The 21,955-nt window shown below is 49.4% G+C and overlaps 4 protein-coding genes across 13 annotated transcripts in view; 2 read left to right on the top strand and 2 right to left on the bottom strand.

The window, feature by feature from the left end:
• The window catches only part of LOC121589397 (RNA-binding protein Musashi homolog 1), an 88,559-nt gene extending 77,681 nt beyond the window's left edge, over nucleotides 1-10,878 (bottom strand). For 5 of the 9 annotated variants that reach the window (XM_041908305.1, XM_041908308.1, XM_041908304.1 and 2 more), the window contains exon 1: nucleotides 10,656-10,878. The gene's annotated coding sequence lies outside the window, so the exon portion shown is untranslated. The other 4 variants (XM_041908307.1, XM_041908309.1, XM_041908314.1 and 1 more) reach the window with 3 other exon arrangements.
• Nucleotides 10,879-11,778: 900 nt separating this feature from the next.
• LOC121588989 (SWI/SNF-related matrix-associated actin-dependent regulator of chromatin subfamily E member 1) lies at nucleotides 11,779-14,449 on the top strand. The gene is made up of 2 exons (XM_041907492.1): nucleotides 11,779-11,860; nucleotides 11,968-14,449. The coding sequence occupies exon 2, from the start codon at nucleotides 12,026-12,028 to the stop codon at nucleotides 14,312-14,314; it is 2,289 nt and encodes a 762-aa protein (XP_041763426.1). The 5' UTR covers nucleotides 11,779-11,860; nucleotides 11,968-12,025; the 3' UTR covers nucleotides 14,315-14,449.
• A 65-nt stretch (nucleotides 14,450-14,514) lies between these two features.
• LOC121588990 (proteasome subunit alpha type-2) lies at nucleotides 14,515-15,703 on the bottom strand. Its single transcript, XM_041907493.1, has 3 exons — nucleotides 15,531-15,703; nucleotides 15,110-15,442; nucleotides 14,515-15,018 (listed from the first exon to the last, which is right to left on the bottom strand). Exons 1-3 carry the CDS (start codon nucleotides 15,569-15,571, stop codon nucleotides 14,688-14,690), a joined length of 705 nt encoding a protein of 234 aa, XP_041763427.1. The 5' UTR covers nucleotides 15,572-15,703; the 3' UTR covers nucleotides 14,515-14,687.
• Nucleotides 15,704-16,028: 325 nt separating this feature from the next.
• LOC121590737 lies at nucleotides 16,029-21,881 on the top strand. Of its 2 annotated transcripts, XR_006004483.1 has the most exons (3): nucleotides 16,029-16,138; nucleotides 16,231-17,168; nucleotides 21,792-21,881. XR_006004483.1 is itself a non-coding variant. In XM_041910665.1 (2 exons), exons 1-2 carry the CDS (start codon nucleotides 16,133-16,135, stop codon nucleotides 17,095-17,097), a joined length of 873 nt encoding a protein of 290 aa, XP_041766599.1. In that variant the 5' UTR covers nucleotides 16,029-16,132; the 3' UTR covers nucleotides 17,098-17,218. The 2 variants fall into 2 exon arrangements, 1 of the variants encoding a protein (XP_041766599.1); XM_041910665.1 differs by lacking the exon at nucleotides 21,792-21,881 and having other exon boundaries at nucleotides 16,231-17,218.
• The last annotated feature ends 74 nt before the right edge of the window (nucleotides 21,882-21,955 follow it).

Raw genomic sequence — 21,955 nt, 5'->3', positions numbered from 1 at the left:
ACAAAAAAATGCATTGCATTGTAAAACAGGCACTTTTTTGCGTGGGTATGTATGTGTGTGTGTGAGTGTATGCGAAATATTCGACAGATGATCAACGTAAAATTACTTTTCGAAATAAAAAAAACCCTTTAATGAGTTTCACCCAGCCTCTCTCTCTCTCTTTCTGTCTTACTTTCCCTCTCTACTATTTCCCTCTGAGATTAACACACCAGTGTTAAATAATTATTCAAATTTAATACATTACCCCAAGGGTATTTCCACGAACTCTCTATCACTCATTCATTGCCTTTAACCCGATCGGGCCCCTCTTTTCTCTCTGTCTCCGTATCTCTGTGTGTTTGGTGAAGAAAAGAAAAAGTTTAATGAAAAATTTCGGTACGCTTGTCACCGGCAGCAAACATGAGCGCGACACCAGCAGAAACGAGGGTGGTGCACAGGGTTGTCAAACAAAAAATATACCTGGTAGTACAAATTAATTCTGACCCGTAATCATTAAAAGTTGAATAAGCCAAGTAGCGTCGACAAAACTTCATCAAAAAACCTTTACCTTTTCTCCAATGTTTTTTTTTTTGTTTCGCTCTTCTTTTACACCCAATAACAGGAGCAAAAAAAAAGAAAGCGAAAGAAAGATCTCCAAAAAGGATATTCAACAGTCGCGCAATGCAAGCAACGAACCCGAGAGCACAAATAGAGGGAGGGAGGAAGGAAGGAAGCGTTACCGTAAAACTTCCTTAAGCCAAACCGGACACCATACTGGCCCACAAGGCCCGTCAATTAGACATAATTCGAACGAAATTAACCGTACTGCCACTTCTTCCGTGCGTCTTCCTTGGCCGACGGGACGCTGTGTGTAGCATAATTTTGCCACCCACTCAAAAGAAGGGGGCAAAAAACATGTTTTTTTTTCCAAAAAAAAAGCCCTCTCCTCTTATCCCCTCTCCTACTGTTATTATTATTAAGAATGTTCACGGGACAGGCCGGATAAGCTCGTGCTGGAAACGGCTGTGTGTGGTTGGCCGTTTTGGTGGTGGATTAAGTGATTGCAGTCGTAAAATTACTTTTACTATTACTTTTAGAGCAGCACGGGGGGGGGGGTCCCCCTACAGTGCCAGTGGCCGTCGGTAGCAAACCCGAGCGAGTGAGCCGACGAGCAAAAACTCGGCAAGTTTTAATTTCTCGCCTCACTTTTACACACCAAACACAGTGTATTTTAACGTGAAATTCCAAATGCAGCTGCTGCTTTCCGCGCTTAATCCCCCCCGCTAATGCCTCGAACCGACGACCGGGGGACGAGCTCGGGGGAAGGGTTTTTGGAGCAACTTTTTCGCAATTGGAAAACTTTTGCCCCGCCCTGTAACGGTGGTCGATGGTTTAGTCCAAAATTTTACAGTAGGGACAACAGTCGCGGCACTGCTTGGGTTCGCTTTGGGAAGTGGAATCGATTAAAATAAATAGAACTAAATCACGGAAAGCACCTGGAGTGGTTTGAAGCTTGGCTCATTACATTGCAGTGTTAGAAGTTGGTTTGCCAGTTTTCGCTTTAAAAGGGAGAGTTTTTTTTTTTGTGTGGTACTTGTAGGGCAACGTAGAGCAAAATGTTCCCAGCATAGACTTCAAAGAGACACCACTCACCGCGCAGCATTCAATTCTCACAGCTGGTGGACGCGCTTGAAGCGATCAACGCACCAAGCCGTCAATTTAGATAAGACACATCAGTCTGCCTTGGCTGAGTGGAATGATAGAACGAGCGAGCGAGGATGAAACACACTCATGGAAAACATAAACAATTAAAAGCGGCGAAGCGACGAACGTACCAGCATGCCGCGGGGCAGATGTAACAGCGTGACCCGCATCATTGTGCGTGAAATAAACACACACACACACACACTCCCTTATACACGTGCGTGTGCAATCTTGTTTCTTCGAGCGCGGAAGTGCTTTGCGTATGTGCCGGAATCGATTGTTCGACTCCATTTCTGTTACTTTGTGCTGCAACGTGAAAAGGTTTAGCACATACGCGGCAAAACGCATCAATGTTTACAGTTTATACACAAGAAACTGAAACAAAAACATTTAAAAAAACCCTGATGCCTACCACAAGCACCCAGAGCAGATTCGAAAACCGTTTCCACAATTACCAAGGGCAAGCGAGATAGCCTGGCAGCCGGTCACGGGAACCGGTCACCGCTAGCACAATGCATACATTTCATCTGATTGTGTTGCGCGCGCAGGGGGATCGCGCAGATCACGATGGGGAGAAAGATGGGAGTGAAAAACGCATGTGTGAGTGTGCGTGTGTGTGTGTCGGGTAACCTTGGACCGGTTGCAAAAGTTGCGTCCCTCGAGCGTGTCGAAAACTACAAGGTCTCGTACGGCTACAGCGCGGCCAGGGGTTCACGTACCCATCGCCGTCGTATGAACAATAAAACCAAGCAACGGGAGCGTCAACAGGCCCCAGAGTCCAGCTTCTTTACCAACACCAAACACGCACACGCACGAATACACTCAAAAATCCGCATCGCGAGTTGGGACGCGCGTCGCGCAAAAGGGAAGATGATGCGCGAGATCGCAGCAGTTGCGTCTGTGTGGCGTGTGTCGCCCGGTTGCCATGGTTTTTGTTTACGCCGTGGCGACCTCTTCCCTCTCTTTGTCTGCATTCGCGTCGGAATTACAACAGTGACGTACAATTTTAAGCGAGAGCGTGATCGTTGTGTAAAGCACTCGTATGCCATTATGTTAAACAGACATTCATTCAAGGCTCGCAAAATCGTTGAGAACAACGCAACAAGTTGAAAACAGCAACTGTCATCACCCCATCGAGGCACAGTCTATTTCGGTGGCGCTTAGAGCGGCACGTATGAGCGCCATTTATTAAGCTTCTATAGTCCACCAATGTAACCTCCACGACAGGGGTTAATTGGGTGTACAAATAAGCCAATTTCCTGAAACATTTTTTAAACCCATAATCGAGCATCACGTTCCTGTGCACTTTGTGTTAAAACAATGTTGCACGACCACGTTGCCTTTGCAAAAGGGGGTGAAATTTTGCGAGTTTGGGAACGATTTGTTCACTTTAGCACACCATTGCATGCTAATAGGATGCAAATATAATACAAGCATTTGATTTTTTTTTGCTTCTAAGCCTGCCAATTTGTTACCAATTTAACTGTGCCCGAGAAATGGGGCCGATTGCAATTAGCTTATTAAAAAAGCGTCCACAAGTGCGATTGAATGAAACATGTATTCTTAACTAGAGCCTGCATTATTATTATTATTTTTCTTGCTTGCCCCATTCGCTTTCCCTTTTGTTGTTGTTGTTGTTGCTGTTGTTGTAAAACCCAACAAGTGAAAGTGTTTCAGCCGCCAAACCGCACGTACTAAACGGCTCAGAACACGCAAATTGGGAACTGCTTGGCAATGTTGTTCTCGCTTCGGGTGTGTTCGAGTGGCGTACCGGAAATCGTTCAATCGGACCACCCCGGACCCCCATCCATGTGCTTGGTGGTGGTAGCCGGCTTGCGTAATTAAAATTCTGTACCCGTACCCGTTTTCGCATAATGTAAAACGCGCTCCAACGCTATGGGCCTTATGGGGTGAGTGTTACCGGTGTGCTGTAGTAGTGCCGGGTCGTGCGAGAGGAATTTATAAATGCGGTGCTGCTTGTTTTTTTTTTTTACATCTTGTGTTTTACATGCTGACCAACGCGAAGGGTTTGGGGACCAAAGGTTTTTGGATTGCGAAGACTTTCCGCACCGGCCCGGAACAGGTTGGATTAGGTTGGAGTAATGTGCTTGATTCTTAGCAGCCCCCAGCCCACAAATCGGGTTGCGAGGCAGATAAAATGAGGAAAAAGTCTTTAAATACTTGTGCTAAGGACCTATTTGATGGAGTTGGAGTTTAAAACAATTTCAAGCGCGTTTGAAAGACACACTGCAGGGACTACAGAGTAAAAGTCAAATAATTGATCTTTCAAATTGAGCGAATACACTTATAAGGCCCGCATTGTAGCTTTGTGTTTGAAAATTATTGCATGTGTTCTTTTGCCCTGTTAGGCTCTTTGTTATTATTTTCTATAAAATCAACATTCATACCTGATTTTTCTAAGCCTTTCCCGATCTACCTCCATCAAGTTTGTAATTTTGCCGCATTGCCAAAACACTCCCATTACATGATAGAATCAATCCTAAACACGGATAACACGGTTACCGTGCTCAATGAGTAACCCTTTTTGGCCTTTTAGAACCCCAAACTCCAATCGATGGTGGCACACGGTGGTGGGCTGGAAAGACGTGGGCTGCTTCTCGTTTTTGTTTTTCGCAAACGCTTCAGTTAACCCCATTCATCATTGGGCCGCTGCGGCTGGTCGCATCGGTGGTAAAAATCGATGTCTCGCCTCTAGCCACCGCAGCGCTCTATGAACGGGCGACTCGATTTAACCATCAAACGAAGCACGGCTTTTCAATCCGAACCTCCAAACGTATGGGAACATACATTTCAGCATAATCATCCGACCGGCCGGGTCGGATATCGTGAGCATACGGTTGATAGGGGTGGAACGGAGAACGGGGGGGGGGGGGGGGTACCTCATCGTGCTCCATCATCAACGGCCATACCACCAATTTCGCCACACAGAATCCACGGCTCTCCGACCCACGAGATCCACGAGAAAAGGGCTTTTCCGCTTGCTGCCGACCCTATTTGGCTTGTGTCGCCTGTACCACTCTTTGTGTTATTTATAACGTCCGCATGTGTTTATTTTAATGATGATTATGAAGATCAAACACACACGCACACCATCACACACACACGAGGCCACACACACACTCGTATACAAGTTTAAACGGGATAATACTTGTGAACGCAAAAAGAGGAGTAAAAGACCCTTTTTACCCGTGTTTTTCCAACCGGCATTTTCCGAACCGAACCACTGGCCCGGAGGGGGGGGGGGGGGCGTGTCGGGAGGTTGGACGCACGATACACAACTTCCGGTTCCGTTCCGGGTGCTGCATCGAAGCGGCACAAGCATAACATTGGCGCTTATTGTCTTATTTTGTTTTTCATCACGTTTTCTTTTTGTTCTTCTCTCCCTCTCGCTCTGTCTCTATCTCTTCTCCATGTATGTGTGTGTGAGTGTTACGCCCTGCTTATGTTTTGTTTGAGTGAGTTTTACTTTCTGTGCTCGCACACGCATGCACAGAGAGCCTCTTTCGTTCTGGTATTACATTTTTTGCATCGGTCAACACATTTGGCATTGTTTGCTTTCGTTCGTCGCGTTTGCCAATTAACGGGGCTGTGTTAAAGGCAGGTCAATCGTGGCGCAATGTTCTTACGCGCCACTGAGTGTCCAGTGAATTAAACCAGAGCCAAAAACCTCTTGATTTGTAAGAATCCAGACCGAAAGAAGGAAAACACAGTTACATAACAACAAAGCAACGGATTTTGTTTTCCCACAAAACGACACTCATTGATGTGGTGGCGGTGGCGCCTGGAGTTTGCTGAAAATGCTCTTTAAAGGCGCAACACCCCCACAAATAGTTGTGTCGAATTTACGGAGAAGTTCTGGGTCCAAAACAGACACTGCAGCGCGCGTGTGTGTGTGTGTGTGTGCAGAACAAAAGACAAAACTGTAATAAAAAAAACTCCCACGGTACTGCTTTGCAATGTCTGGGGTGTTGGGAGGGGCGCCGCTTCCAACTTACTTTCGGGGAATTGCTCCGAATGAAAGAAAGCAAGCACAACCCCCCCCCCATCCTCACCACTACAGCGTAGCAATCCAAGAACATCAGCGCACAGCACACTTGAGAATTGAGTCGTTTTTTAATCGTTCATTCTGGGCAAAAGCCTCTTTAATTCGAGTTTTTGCTCCATGCTTGGGACTGTTTCAATTCGGTCAGTTCACTGCCTACCCATCCACCCCATCTGCAGCACCGACTGCTTTTTTCCACTGTTTTGCGTCAGCAGAATTCTTCCCTGGCATTCTCGCTTCTCTTTTTCCCAATGTACCTCCCACCGCTGAAAATGGTCTTCTGTGTGTTGATTTCCTTCTTTTTTAAGGCTCTCTCTCTCTCTTCCACTCGCTCGTTTTGAACTGCTGAAGTGACTTGCAAAAGCCTGCTGGGTGGCATGCGCGAAAGAGACAAGATACAAAACAAAACCGCCCCGCGTAGCCATACGACGGGCGAGGGTGGCACACACAAACACACACCATTCCAGGGCCAGAGGATGGGATGGCATGGTTGGTGTGCTCGTGGTGTGCAGTAAAAATGACAACGCGAGATATGCGATCCACCATTGCCACAGGAATTGAGAGCGGAATCTGGGATATCCCGGGATATATTCTGGTTTTCCGGTCTCCCGCACGATGCTCACACAAACACACTAACATACACATACACACAGTAACCTTACTTCTCTTAGGTCGTTTAATCCCTACCGTTGTTGCAGTAGACCACTGGCCAAGATAGTTACAGCACAGGGATAAAGTTTTCTGCGGACTGTAACCACCACGCACGCAACGCTACTGATGTACCGCAAAACTCTCAGCGCTTAAGAAGTTTGGCAGTAATATCCTCATGCAAAACCATCACAAAAACACAACACCACAGCAGCACCACGATTGCTCGCTAGCCTGTTCGGGGGTTCGGGCTGCAATTGTTGCCACACTGCTCTCGAAAGGATACTCCGCAACGGTGGCCATCCAAGCCACCATACGGCCGCACGCAAGAAACGTCAGAAACTTGCGGAGGCATCGAACGTCACAGGAAAAAAAAACACGCCATTTTCAAATCTTCAAACTCTCTCTCTCTCACATTCCGGGTTCTACTTTCTCTCCTTTGCAAGGATGCAACTTCCAGAGCGAGAGAGAAAGAGAGAGACAGAGCACGCTTGTGTGTCATGGCGACGGAAGAAAACAACACGCCGCACAGCCCTTCGGATATTATATGCCGAATGGGTCCCTTTCTCTATCTCTCTTTCTTTCTCTTGATTCTCTGTTCACCCACCATTTGTAGTCCACCCCAACACACCCACACACACACACATGCCGCATTTCGGTTAGAGTGTTTTTGGTATTTTGCAATGCAGTAAACGACCAGCCAGACCAGCCTGCCCACCGGCATGATAGAAGAAGGCCATGCAAAATACACACACACAGCTACACAGCCACACACACACACACACACACACGCGGAGCGACATTCTAACAATTCCAGCACGATTCGTGTCGCGGCTCCGCTCCGCGCTTGATTGCAGCAGGATTTTGCAATGGCTGCCGCCAACAATGTGATTCTTTCTCTCCTTCCTGCCGCCATTGAACGCGCTCCGCTTTTGTGCTTCATTTTGTAATACATCTGCGGCCATTATTACGTATTGCTTTTAAAAAAAAGCAGCATCCCAAATCGGCTGCACGATGGGTGTTTTTCGCCCTTAGCTTTCATTTAACTTCTCCACTTTCCTGATGTTGATGATGGGGACTGGGTACCATTAATGCAATGGAATGCTTTTTTATGTGAATTGTTTGTTTGTTTGTTTTTTTTTCTCGCCTCTCTTCTCTTTACATTCTGCAAGGACCTTAACATCTCTAAAGGCGCTGTCTTTTACATTCGTTTCTTCTTGTTCCAATTTCGTTATTCCTATCCTCTCAATCTGTCCCTCTCTCTCTCACACACACTCTCTTGCTCTCTGTGGGATTGCGACTCTCTTTTTCATCCGCCCTTCGCGCACAGGATCGCACACACCGCTTTAGCAGTCCCCCAGTAATGCCCAGTAGTCTCACACACGCACACACACACACACATTAATAGAACAAAAAACAGGATACAGGGCATGGAGTTTGCAAGAACGCTTTACAGAAAATAAAGGGGGAAACGCTCAGCCAAAAGGGACGCAACGGCGCGGCAGCAGCTGGGCGGACTGGAACGAAACCAGAACACGCCGCACATCTGTCGTTGTCGTCGCCGTCGGTACACAACAATATCCTGACAATGCTGCTACTTTGGAGCAGAAACGCACAACAAATAATAAAAGAACAGAAGGGGGGGGGGCAGTGGGGAGTGTTAGAAAAATACGTTCTCACGCTTCCCTCTCTCGCTCTCGCTCACTCTCTCTCGCTCTCGCTTTAACGATCCAACACAAACCGCGCTTGTCACGCACAAACACACTCACACCGTGCGTTTCTATCTCTCGGAAGCGTTAACGCAATTGCTTCTCACTCACTCTCTCACTCACGCTGTCCCGTTCACAGGCAGGCAGCTGCGGCTTCTTGATCGTGCGTAACACCGTGTGCCTGTGTGCGTCTTGTTCTTGCTGTGTCAAATGCAATCTCCCCTACGACTCCACTACCACCGCCACCACCGTTCGCTTCACCACTCCGCAAACGACGCTAACCGTACCGCTCTCCACCGCATCACTCCACACACGCGCACGTACGATCACACAGCGTTCACCGCTCGCAAACTGGAAACGCGACGGTACAAAGTACAGGAGAACGCACACACCCAAACAGTGGGCTCCCGCTGGCTTCCTTCTCACAGACGCAAACACACACACACACACACACACACACACACACACACACACACACACACACACACACACACACACACACACACACACACAGAGCCACTAATGCGCGTACGCAACGCGAGAAACCAAGCGGAAGGGTAAGAAAAGTGCGGAACGCACACAGAAATCGCACACACACACATATGAATTAAACAACAACAACAAAGAAACAAACAAAAAAACAACGCAGCACCGTTTTCCAGGGTTCCTTTCGTTGCCGGGAAGCGCGTTCATTCTTCTTCAGCATGTACCACCACCAACACCCCACCACCACCACCCTGAGGCCGCTCCAGAAAGGCTCTTTTAGTTATGTGGGAGCATCATCGCCGCCGCCATCATCATCATCATCATCATCCCCCCATCACGCAAACACGCTCCAGAAAGGTGGAAGAGGGAAGCAGGAAGGAGGAAGCAAAAGGGGAGAAAAAAGCAAGGGTAAACGCGTCGTTTCTTCTCTGTTCTTCTTCGTTCGTTCTTGGCGAGGGGGGCATGTTATTTTGCTCTCCACACACGCACACACACACACATACACACGTGCACGCACACATTCTGGCGTTTTTCTTTTTTCACTTGTTTTTTTTGCTGCTTGCTTCTCCCCAATCGCTTTCGCTCTTAGCGTTCTTTGCCGTGTTATGTTTCGGTCGTGATCTTTTCATCCCCCCTTTCCCCGCATGTTCAGCAACCCCTTTGCATCGTTTTTCTTTTCCTAATTCCCGTATGTGGATGCCTTTCGCGGCGATCCTGTTCCGTTCTTTACCAAAAACTCGTTTCCTATGCCTGGTTTTCTTTGTGTGTGTGTGTGTGTGTGTGTGTGTGTGTGTGTGTGTGTGTGTGTGTGTGTGTGTTGTGTGTGTGTGTGTGTGTGTGTGTGTGTGTGTTTTTTGTGGGGGGAACCGATACACATTTCATCCCTCCGCTGCTTGGTTCTCGTTCTATACTCCTCACCACTTCGGTCTGTTTTGTTTCAAAAAGAGACCGGAGCCTGCCTGAGTGTTTCTTGGCGGTTTCTTTGCCGGTTTCTTTCTTCTTTCTCTGTCTCTCTGCCTCTCTCTCTCTTTGCTGTTAGCAGACGATGAAGAAATCGAAGACGGCGGTGGAGTTTTGCTACGCGCCGGATGGTGCACAGACGCCGGGTATTTTTTTTTCCTTTCCTTTTCTTCACTTTGACCTGCACGCTACGTTCGGGGCCCTCCCTGCTTTACCCACAACCAAAACCAAATTGTTGTCCTGATGGATGAAACCTAAGCACACAAATGCTCCAGCTCCAAATGCTCAAACATACAGAGCCAGCAAAGGCATAAGAATAAGGTGCCAAAGAAAAGGATCGGAGAAAAGAATCCTTCTACCTATCTCCCACACACACACACACGTGTCCCTACGGTAGTATATGTTGTGTGGTGGCTCCGTCCATGTGAACGGTACATTGCACCCGAAATTGAAGAAGAACGACAAATGGCGACACAACAAGTTTGGCAAATGGCAACCAAACGGAGCGTCCTTTTCAGCTTCGGCTGCTGCTGCTGCTAGAAGCTTTACCGGTGTTCTTGTATGTTCACGTGTGTGTATGTGTCTGTGGGTATGTGTGAAGGAAAGACGGATTGCTTTCCCTTTGGCATGAACAACGCGCATTCTTAGCAAGCGTTGCTGCTGCTGCTGCTGCGGCTAACAACCCCGTGAAGCAGGATGTGAAAGAACAATGGCGCTACCCTTGCTGTTGGATGTGTTGGCGCGGCTGGAAAATGGAAGCTAAATACGTTTTCTGCCCATCCCAAGGGCACGGCGAAACAGACGCTGGGACAATATAGGGGTTTGGGAAATGATACACACAAACAGTCACGCATTCATACGCACAAACACACTGAACGCAAGGAAACAGGACAAAATCACACTTTTCCGTAGCACATTAGCGAAATCAATTAAACCAAATAAAAATAAAAATAAAGCTCCACATCGCGCTTGGCTAAAAATGCATAGTTTTGTTTTTCAGCACATTGCCGATGCATTAAACACGCACAACACTGGCTGGCACAACACCACACAGAACAGAATGCGACAAATGCTTAACATTTGTTTTGCAACCACCAAACACTCACACTCTGCACACTCGGTTGAAGGACGCGCGAACAAATTGCTTTCTGCTAAGTTTTCGCTGGTGAAAGGTTCTATTCCCTTTGCTCCGGGAGTCAGAATATCCTTTTTGCTGCTTTCAACTGGAAAACGGTCAAACGAGGGTGCAACCACGAACAACACGTCTGTACACTTGCAAGCGTTGGAAGTGAGTGTGCAAGAGAGCGAGCGGCTTGCCGTGAATCGCGCACCACATTGCGGCGTAAACATTTGCCGAACCGATTCCGTGTGGCCGTCGAGAGAGCGAGCGAAGGAGAGAGAGAGATATACGCGAGAGAGCGAATGTTGCGAAGCCGAAGTTGGGCTGGCGCGTTGCTAGAGCGGCCGCCGCCATTTGTTAGGTGTGTGTACGAGTGGGACGGCATGCGCCGGATACGCTCTACCCCCCTCTCTCTCTTTCTCTGTCTCTGTACGCTTTGCTCCTTCGAGTGGGTATGAGGGTTTGTAAACCCTTGGCGGTAAGAATGCGCAGAACATGGCAGGTTTTACAGGGTAACACCACAGCAAAATAAAGCAAAATAAGCAAAATAATGGAGAACTTATGTATTTACGCTTTAAATTTTCTGCTTTTTAATTTGGATTAGATGTGACGGCTGTCACATCATTTTTGGAGGTGTCTTCATAATTCTGAACAAATTTATTTTTACAACGCATTGCCAGAACAAAACCCTGAAATGGTTAAATATAAAGATAAACCAATTGACTCATTTCGTCTCTCGGCGTTAAAGAACAATTTATATATCTCTTAACATTTAAGATCTATGAAATATTTAAAAATACTATAAAAACGAAAGTAAATATAAGAGAAAGCAATATTTTTATGCTATTTATGTGTTAATATTTTTGTTTGAAAATAGTTCTAAATTGTTCATCAAAATATACAAAAAAATGTTCTTTTCCTTTTTTTCTTCATAAAAATATAATCGTATCTAAAGGAAACTATTTGGTTTTACCGCATATTTTACTTAAATAGAAAAACAAATTCTTCAAAATGATAATGTTTGTGCGACATCATTGCACTACGAGCGCAAGTGAAGCAACATTGATAGACCACCGCCTAAGCATGGTTGACTGTCGTTCCATGTGTCAAAGCGAGCTGTCAAATTTTTGCTGAAGGAAAAATAGCGTCCGTCTTTTGTGGCATTAGTACGAAGCATTTTTCAATCTTTTGGTAAGAAATGTTATTTGCCGTATTGTTTTTAGTTTTCCATATGTTGTAAAAGTCTCATGACCAACCGTTTGTATGTGTTTAATAACTCGGACATCATTTTATCGTAGCGCAAACAGCACACCAGCTCTCGGACCTGCAGACGCCGATCGTGCTTGGAAAATCAAAATGGCGCTGCCTGCCAACTATAAACACAACATACCGGGTCCGCCGATGCCCCCGCAACGTTTGCGGCCGTCGGGCTCGGCCGCCGACCGGAAGGACAACTCGAGCCCGTTCATGCACAACCCGCACGGCAATCCGGCGTTCAACCCGCAGAAGATGGGCAAGGCATCGGCGGCGTCCGAGTCGAAGATGATCAAACCGCCCAAGCCGCCGGAGAAGCCGCTGATGCCGTACATGCGCTACTCGCGCAAAGTGTGGGACTCGATCAAAGCGTCCAACTCGGATCTGAAGCTGTGGGAGGTGGGCAAGATCATCGGGCAGCAGTGGCGCCTGCTGCCCGAATCGGAGAAGGAGGAGTACATCGCCGAGTACGAGCTGGAGAAGGCGGAGCACGAGAAGAATATGAAGGCGTACCACAACTCGCCGGCCTACCTGGCCTACTTGACGGCACGCAACAAGGTGAAGCCGGGCGATGGCGATGGGCACGAGCCGTCGTCGCGCTCGAGCTCGAAGGGTGGCCAGGCGGACCGGCGGATCGACATTCAGCCGGCCGAGGACGAGGACGACCCGGACGATGGGTACTCGTTCAAGCACGTAGCGTATGCGCGCTTTTCGCGCAACCATCGGTTGATAAACGAAATCTTCTCCGATGCCGTCGTGCCGGACGTCCGTTCGGTGGTGACCACGCAGCGTATGCACGTGCTGAAGCGCCAGGTGCAGTCGCTCACGATGCACCAGATGAAGCTGCAGCACGAGCTGCAGCTGATCGAGGAGAAGTTTGAAACGCGCAAGCGGAAGTTCGTCGAGTCGAGCGAAACGTTTCAGGACGAGCTGAAAAAGCACTGCAAACCGGCAGTGGACGAGGAAACGTTCGGTAAGATGGTCGACCGGCAGTACGAGATGATGAAGCGCGACCGTCTGCGTGCGCTGGAGGAAGCACAGAAGCCCCCAGCCCCGGTGCCGACACCTGCACCCGCCCAGCAACCCGCAGCGGGTCCGCCGAAACCGGAATCGGAAGCAGCGCCAGATCAAGCTGCGACCGCGAGCGAATCATCCACGGACGGTGGTGCACCGACCGGTCCAACAACAGAAGCCAATGAAGCTGCTTCTTCTGCCGTTGCCACCCCCCGGGATCGGTCTCCACCGGCAGCGGCCACTTCGGACGAATCTCAAGGCTCACAGGACTCCACGACTGGCGGTCCTCCGCAACCGTCGGTCGAAAAGATGGACACGGCCGAGGACCCGAAACCGGACGCTAAGGACGATAAAGTGGTAGCGACCGCACCGAAAGCATCGCCCGAAGTGGTCAAAGAACCGGTTGCACCGGCTGTCTCGAATCAGCCCCCGGTCGTTCCGGACCAGCAAGTTCCAGCCTCGGTTCCGCCAGCCGGTCCAGTTCCAGCTTCCGCTCAGGCAGCAATTCCGCCGCCTGCACCCATCGTTCCCACGCCCCCATCGTCGGAACCGAAAGCGGAAGTTCCCCCGACCTCGACCGTACACCACACCGGTCCCGCTCAGCCACCACAACCCGGCACGCACCATACCGTAGTCCACGGCGGGTATCCTCCCCATGCCGCACCGGTACCCTCTGCGCCTGCCATACCGCCACCGCATCAAGCGTCGGTTGTGCCCACGCCGCCACCGCCCTCCCACACACCCGAGGCGCAAGTTCCACCGCCGAACGTGACCGTACCGCACCACCAGCCACCACCGCATCCTCCCCCGCATCATATGCCTCCACACATGCAGCCCCACCCTGGTATGCCCGGCCACGGACCCTCGTTCCCGGGCTATCCGCATGCCGGTTCGCCACGCGCACCGTACTACCTTTCCTCGTACGGGGGGCACCCGCAACCGTACGGCCAGTACGGACACTATCCGTACCATCAACAGTATGCACCGCCACCACCACCCCCGGGCAGCTACGTCCGCCCACCGGGCGGACCACCAGGGCCGATGGGACACTACGGTGAGGTACATCCGCACCCGGACGCACACCACGGTTACGGTCCACCGCCCCCGACGGCAGGTGGATCGGTTCCTCCCGGCGGTATGCCACCCGGACCGGGGGGTCCACCGCCTACTATGGTCACAGCAACGGCTACAGTGACGCCGCCGACCGGGGTTCCGTCCGTGTCGCAACCGGAACCGGGCGAGATTGAGCCGGAAAAGGCCCCGGCGGCCGCTGCCGCTGCAACGCCCGCTGCAACTACTCCGGCATCGAAGAAACGCAAGAAGGGCGGCGCTGCGGCAGCCGCCAAACACGACGATGCCGAGAAGAAGGACGACTGATGGATGCGCCACTCGCGCCCGTCGTAATTTCATGCTTAATGGATAAGAATTTGCACTATTTGCATTCGCTATATGATGTAGTTTTAACGTGGAGACGTTTAATTCAATAAACCAACCTTATTATGGCTCTAAAAAGAAGTGTGTTTTCATTGGGCAAATGTTGATGAGTACGCGAAACCAAATAAAAAAACCATTAAAACTTCATCGATCCGCTTGAAGAAATGTTTATTCCAAATCATCCACCCATCCAGAGTAACTCTACTTTAACGCAAAAAATGTCCCTCGCTAGGACGCACTCTTACGACGAAAAAGCTCCCTCCTCTCTCTCTCTCTCTCTCGATTTGCTTCTCCCCCCTTGCCCTAGCTAGCTAGCTTACGGAATATTGGCCAGATAATCCTGAACGTCGGATGGGTCCAGTCGGCGGAAACCGTTCGCATCGCAGATGCCCACCTCGATGTTGTCCGCGTTCATCTGTCCCTCGAAGCCTTCCTTGAGCGTCAGAATCGCGGTGTGAACGGCATCATCCAGCTCGAGATCCTCGCTGTACCGCTTCTCGAGGAACGTTTTGCCATTGTTGGCGTTCTTGCCCATCGCCGTCGCCTTCCACGCGAAGTAAGCGCCGGACGGATCGCACTGGAACAGGTACGGGCGGCCATCGTCCCAGCCGCAGATCAGCAGCGAAACTCCAAACGGTCGGACACCGCTGTTAAAGGACGGGAATGGGGAGGGAATGATATCGTGAATTATCTGGTAAGGGGGGAAATCGCACTTCAAACAAACAAGCCAACACTCACCCCGACTGCGTGTACTCCTGCATGACGGTGGCCACCTTCTGCACCAGCTGCGACGTCGGTATCGGTTCGCGGTACGTGAGGTAGTAGTTTTGGGCCAGCTTGCGGGCCTGCTTCACCAGCAGCCGATAGTCGGGCCCCATGCCGGAGTAGATCATCCCGATATGGTTCGTCACCATCTCGACCTTGTGCACGCTGTGCTCATCGTACAGGATCGATTTCTGCTTGTTTTCCGTCGCGATCACGACACCGTTTACCGCCTTGATGCCGACCGACGGTGCTCCGGCCGCTACCGCCGCGAGGGCATACTCGATCTGGACCAGCTTACCCGACGGGCTACGGGGAGCAGGAGTGTACGGTAGGGTTAGCTTCGTTAGGAGCAGAAAAAAAACTCACCGGAAACGTTCGTCTCTTTCCCACTTACCTAAAGGTGGTCAGCGAAAAGCTATACCGTTCCGAAGCCATCACGAAAGATTCAGTTCAAAATGCAGCGTACAGACAAGATGTTTTTCATAAAATGGTTTCAGTGTGGAGGCAACAAATCTGGCAAAACAGCTTTCTCACCGGCAGTGACAGCTCGTTCGCAACGCTGGGGAGGGAAATGACAGTTTGCTCTGCACAGTGGGATATTCCGTGGACGACAGAGCGTTTCTTTTTAATTTCTTTTACTCAAGTAGTTTTTTTCTAGTTTCCAAAAACAAGCAAAAGATAAAATTGCACAAAATAATAATAATGTTTCTCTACCAATAATAATTCATTTTATTCAATTCAATTTAAAATTTAAATTAATTTGCCATAATATGAGCGACCGTTTTTATAGCATCTCATGAGTGAGCTGAGCGTGAGTTTTCCTCCGTGCAGAATTTTCTCACTTGTTGTGCTCGCAGGTGTACAGAAAGGAAAACACTGCGACACTTGTATGTGTGCGTATGTCTTGCTGTCAAAATTTTTCACTTTTCCACAGTGAATTTTCTTCCCTGGCCCAAAGAGGACATCAATATCGCCCGCACCGTCCTCAAATCTTCAATGGGAGTATGTGCAGCTGCTTATGGATTTCTTCCCCTATTACGGCCACGTGATATTCAAATAATGTAACCGATTTCCCCCATTTCCCCCATTTCCAGAAAATGCGACAAATGGAGCAAAAGTACGACCTGTCCAAGTGTCACACGTACAATGAGAAAAGCTCGTTCGCGTTCTGGGTCGTGCTGGTGCTGCTGTTCTGCTTGGCGCTGGGCAACCTCTGCCTAACGCTGTCCATCACGGCGATACTGCGAATCTACCGCGGGATGGAAAACATCGAGCTGATACAGGACGCCGATTCGATCAAGTTTTACGGCAACATCGATTTCGACCGGGTGTACAAACAGGATGGGCTGTTGGAGAGCTTCTACGATGAGCCGCTGGAGCTGGCCGGCGACGATGGGGACATCTCGGTCAATCTCGTCAATCGGAATGGCAATACGCACAACAAAATTCAGCTCACGCGCACAGGCACCTTCCTGAAGGGCATCAACCATTTCGATGTGAAGGATCCGGTTACGGGCAGGCAGGTGTTTGGGACGTTGCGCCCCCACTACAACATGCCCCAGGGAGCGATGATCCTGCAGGCCCATCTGGTGAACAGTGGCCGCATTGCGGCGCCCATAAACGATACGCTGAAGCTGCAGACGCGCAACAAGCTGACGCTCAAGGGCACGGAAGGGATTCGAATGGAGGCGAAGGAGCTGCTGTGGTCGGCGGACCAGAACATCTTCCTGAAGTCGGACAACGGTAGCACGATGCTGGTGGGTGGTAATGGGGTGTGGGTAAATGTGAACAACTTGCCGGTGGTTAAGAGCGAGCACGGCGTGCGGACAGGATCGGCCGGCCAGTACAAGCTGTGCGTGTGCCATCCTCAGGGGCGCATCTTTCGCATGGCCGTGCCCAAGTCGCACAATGCTCGGGTGAACTGTGCCCATTTCAGTGGCAAGGAGAATCCATGCGCATAGGGAGCGAGCGAGCGGGTAAAGGACAGTATTGGATAGAGCAATAGGGGAAAACGCATATCGGCCATATAGAGGTATGTTGAATTGTAAGGGACACGCAAAGTGGACTACCGAGTGGACTGATTTACCAAAAGAAAAAATACGTCTGTTCGCTTGTACGCTTAATGCAGGAATGGTCTTTATTCAGAGTTCAATGTGTGTGTTGCCCGATTGGCAACCATTCGGTGTTGCCTGATAGGCACTTGTCGTGTCAAGCTGAGAAGTTCAACACTCCTCCTCAACACTGAATGGTTTTATTCCGATCGCTTCCCTAAGTTGTCGAAGTTTCACTGCTTGCAACGGTTTGGTAAGCAAATCAGCTTGCATGTGTTCAGTTGGGCAGTACTGCAGTTTCACGATGCCGTCCCGAACCATATCCTTCACGAAATTAAATTTCGTATCGATGTGCTTTGCTTTGCGTTCGGCTCGGTCTCCTTTAGTCAGCGCAATGCAACTTTGATTGTCTTCGTTGACCAGAACTGGACCATCCAGTTGCTCGCCAACATCCGCCATCAGTTTCAGGATCCACTTTACTTCCTGTAGACACTCGGCAAGGGAAACATATTCGGCCTCGGTGCTAGATAGTGCCACACACTTCTGCTTATGACAGCCCCATCCGATGAGCCCGCCGCCGAACTTAAACACGAACCCCGAATTGGATTTGCGGTCGCTCTCGTCGCCTGCCCAATCGGCGTCCACAAAACACTCCAGCTTTTCTCCGCCGCTTCCAAGGTACAATACACTATCCAGTGTACCCTTGAGGTAACGTAGTATCCGTTTGGCCTCGTTCCAATCTGCTTCTGATGGATCTTGCACTCTCCTGCCCAGAATGGCTGTGGCGATAGCAATATCGGGTCTGCTGGTCACTGCAGCGTACAACAGAGCTCCTATGAGACTTTGATACGCTTTTGGCGAATCCAACTTCCTGCCATTCTCCTCCTTTCGTTTTAGGAAGCCGGGATCCATCGGGTATTTGGACGGTTTAGCATCCAACATGCCAAAACGCTCCAGAACTCGTTCCAAATAAGCTTGTTGGTCCATACAGTAACACCCATCGTTACGCCGAATTCGTATGCCGAGAAAAAATCTTAGGTTACCCATGACGCTGATCGTGAAATTCAGTGTCAAGACGTGGACCACCTCAGAAAATTCTTCCTCCGTGTTACATATGACGATCACATCGTCAACGTAAATTAGAATAAAGATGGACTTACCCGCTTTTTCGCGTATGTACAAACATGGGTCCGCCGTTGATTGGATGAAACCCATAGTTTTCAGTACGTCGTCGATCTTCGTATTCCAGACACGAGCTGCCTGCTTGAGCCCGTAAATGCTGCGATGCAGCCTGCATACTTCGTTCGGGTTATCGCTTTCGAATCCCTGTGGCTGGCGCATAAAAATCTCCTCCTTGAGAAGACCATGTAGGTACGCCGTCTTTATGTCAACGTGCTTCGTTAACATCTTCCTTTTACTCGCCAGAACCAGCATCGTCCGGAAAGTAATCTGCTTTACGACGGGGGCAAACACCAGGTCGTAATCCGTCCCGAATTTCTGGCAGAAACCCTGCGCCACCAGCCGTGCTTTATACCGAACGAAATGACCGTCTTCATCCGCCTTACACTTGAAGATCCATTTCGACCCGATAGCCTTCCGGTGTGGCGGCAGCTCCGCTAGCTCCCACGTTCCATTTTCCTGATGGGACTGCATTTCTTCTGCCATCGCTGTTTTCCATTCGGCACTCTGAGGACCGGATACAGCTTCCTTATACGTTTTTGGTTCTGCTACACTTTCCTTCACCAGATATACTTCTTCGTCATATCTTGCCGGTGGAACGCCAGCTGTCGCCCTCTGTGAACGACGAACGGGAGTACTCGACACCTCCGGCACTGCCTCTGGCATCGCCTCCGGTATCGCATCCAGCACCACCTCCGGCACCGTAGCTACAGCTTCAGCGTCGTCATCGTCCCACAGTCCGCGAAGCAAATTGTTATCATTGTCGTTCCAAAAACCTTGTGGCCAGCCATCGTCTGAACAATCCCAACCGTAAAATTCAGATTCGGAGATTGTATCATTGGCCACGTTAGTTTTAGCTTCCCGTTTCGTTTCATCGAGAGACCACTCGATTTCAACGCTTTCAGTCGGATTATCCTCTATTTTGGGATCGCCGTATGTCTGCTCCTTGGATCCGTCATCAATCTCAAGAAAACGGACATCCCGACTGATTTGAATTTCTCCCGTTTGAGTGTTTAGCATCCGATACGCCTTATGCTCGCCGGAATAGCCGACAAAAGTCATACGCTCCGCCTTGACGTCTAACTTTTTTCGTTTCACCGACGGAATCAGTACGTACCCAACACATCCAAACAGTCGCAGGTTGGTCAAATCTGGTTTTCTGCCGAACCAGATCTCGAATGGCGTACGTTCTACTGCAGCAGACGGCAATCGATTTTGCAAGTAGCAAGCGGTATTGACTGCTTCCGCCCAAAATCGCTTATGCATACCTGCATCCCGAAGCATACACCGACCCATCTCCGTGAGCGATCGGTTCTTCCGCTCTGCAACTCCATTTTGCTGGGGTGAATATGCTGCAGTAAACTCCATCTTTATCCCTTCGTCCGCACAGAACTTCCGAAGCGCCTTATTGTAGTATTCTCCTCCCTGATCGGAGCGAATGATTCGCGGTTTCCGGCCAAATTGGTTTTGAACCAATTTTACATACTCGCGAATCTTATCCTCGGCCTCCGATTTCTTTTTGAGAAAATAGACGAAAGTATACCGACTATGATCGTCTATTAGGGTCATATAGTAACGGCATCCCCCTAAGGTCATTTCCTCCATTGGGCCGCACACATCACTATGGATTATATCCAGCACTTCTGTCGAGGTTTTTTCCGCAACTGGTGGAAATGGCGAGCGTGCCATTTTGCATTCGATGCAGCATTCGCAGGTCCAGCGGATACCGCAGTCGACCACTTTTAGCCCCGACACCAAATCGCGCCGCTTCATTTCACCGATGACAGCTGGATCCCTGTGCCCAAGACGACGATGCCAAGTGTGTTGGCAGTTTTTCGTGTGCTCCTTTACCACTGATTTCATCACTCGATCCTGTGCAATTCGCAACCAATACATATCGCTCACTTTATCCGCGACCGCGACGACCGTATTTCCGTAAACGAGCTTGCACCCGGTGTTGTCAAAAACCGCACGCACACCTTTTTCCGCGAGTTTACCGATTGAAATCATGTTTCCCTCTAGCGTAGGGACATACAACACACCCCGTAGCGTGATTTCAATTATTTCACCGTTTTCGACCGCACACTTGATCAGGCAATCGCCAACGCCTTCAACGCGATTTTCGCTGCCATCCGCGACGGTAACATTTGAACGCAAGCTTTGTTCCATTACCGTGAACGCGCTTTTGTCACTACACATGTGCGAACTTGCACCCGAGTCGATTAGCCACGACCGATCGTTACCGCGAATTTCAGGCTGACGAACCATGAACGTGAACGAACTTGTGTCGTTTTCGCGCACTGTTTTCACTTGTTGTTCTTTATTCGGCTTAATCTTTTTCTTCTTTTCACCTTCCCCGCTGCTCTTCCGATTCAGGAACTCTTTGCATTCTCGTTTCTTATGGCCAGATTGACCACAAAAGAAACACGCGCCTGGTTTTGCTTCACTTTTCGCCTTCAGCACTCGCTCCTCCTGCACCTTTCCGCCGTACAGCTTCTCACTTTCGTCGATCAGCTTTGCCCGCACAAGATCCATCGTTAGCTCTTTATCTGAACGACTTTCCAAAGCTGTGGTAAGTGCGTCAAATGCTTTTGGAAGGCTCCGCAAAATCATGGCCACCTGCATGTTCGCCGAGAGTTTTTCACCCGAATTCTCCAGCCGAGAGTAAAGATCTTCCATGCCGTATAAAAAATCTTCCATATTCTCACCTTCACGATAGTTTGCGTTGCAAATCTCTTTCAGCAACGAAACTTTCCCGGTAAGAGTGGCTTTGTGGTGGTGTGCCTTGAGCGCATCCCATGTTTCTTTCGCTGTGTTCTTTGTCATGATGAGATTGTGTTGGTTATCCTCAACCAACAAAGCAATGGTCGCCCGCGCCTTCGAATCACCCTCCGTCCACTCCGGAGTTACCGGTGTCGGCGCGACACCCGGGTCAACGTACGTCCACGTACCCTCCCGCATCATCAACATCTGCACTTTGAAAGCCCACGACCGATAGTTTCGGTTGTTCAGCCGGATGACACCCACTTTCGAAAAATCCATTTTTGCCTGTGCAAAAACCTTTCCCGGTTGGATTTTTTCTTTCACCACGAAAAAACACACGATTCCTTAACCGCACCGCGTACCTTCCGGAAATGTCCTATTTTTTCACACCGAAAAAATAACTGTTTTTCCAAACCGCGTCGCGTACTTTTCAATTCAACTGGCCACACAGAGCTGGGCCCATAACCTGTTGAATTGTAAGGGACACGCAAAGTGGACTACCGAGTGGACTGATTTACCAAAAGAAAAAATACGTCTGTTCGCTTGTACGCTTAATGCAGGAATGGTCTTTATTCAGAGTTCAATGTGTGTGTTGCCCGATTGGCAACCATTCGGTGTTGCCTGATAGGCACTTGTCGTGTCAAGCTGAGAAGTTCAACAAGGTAGAGCTCGGTTCAGTTAGGTAGTGATAGTTGCTCAACGAAAAGTAGTTTCTAGTTGCTGTTTATTTCAATACTTAATATATAGGAGTAGATAGAGTAGGGCAACGTTGTGAAACACATTTTTTGTTCTCTGAATGTTTGCCAAACGGGCTAGAAGTATCTCG

Source organism: Anopheles merus, chromosome 2R (genome assembly GCF_017562075.2).
Source record: "Anopheles merus strain MAF chromosome 2R, AmerM5.1, whole genome shotgun sequence".
Lineage (NCBI taxonomy): Eukaryota > Metazoa > Arthropoda > Insecta > Diptera > Culicidae > Anopheles > Anopheles merus.
The sequence above is the reverse complement of the archived record's forward strand: the minus strand, read 5'-3'. Positions and strand labels throughout refer to the sequence as shown.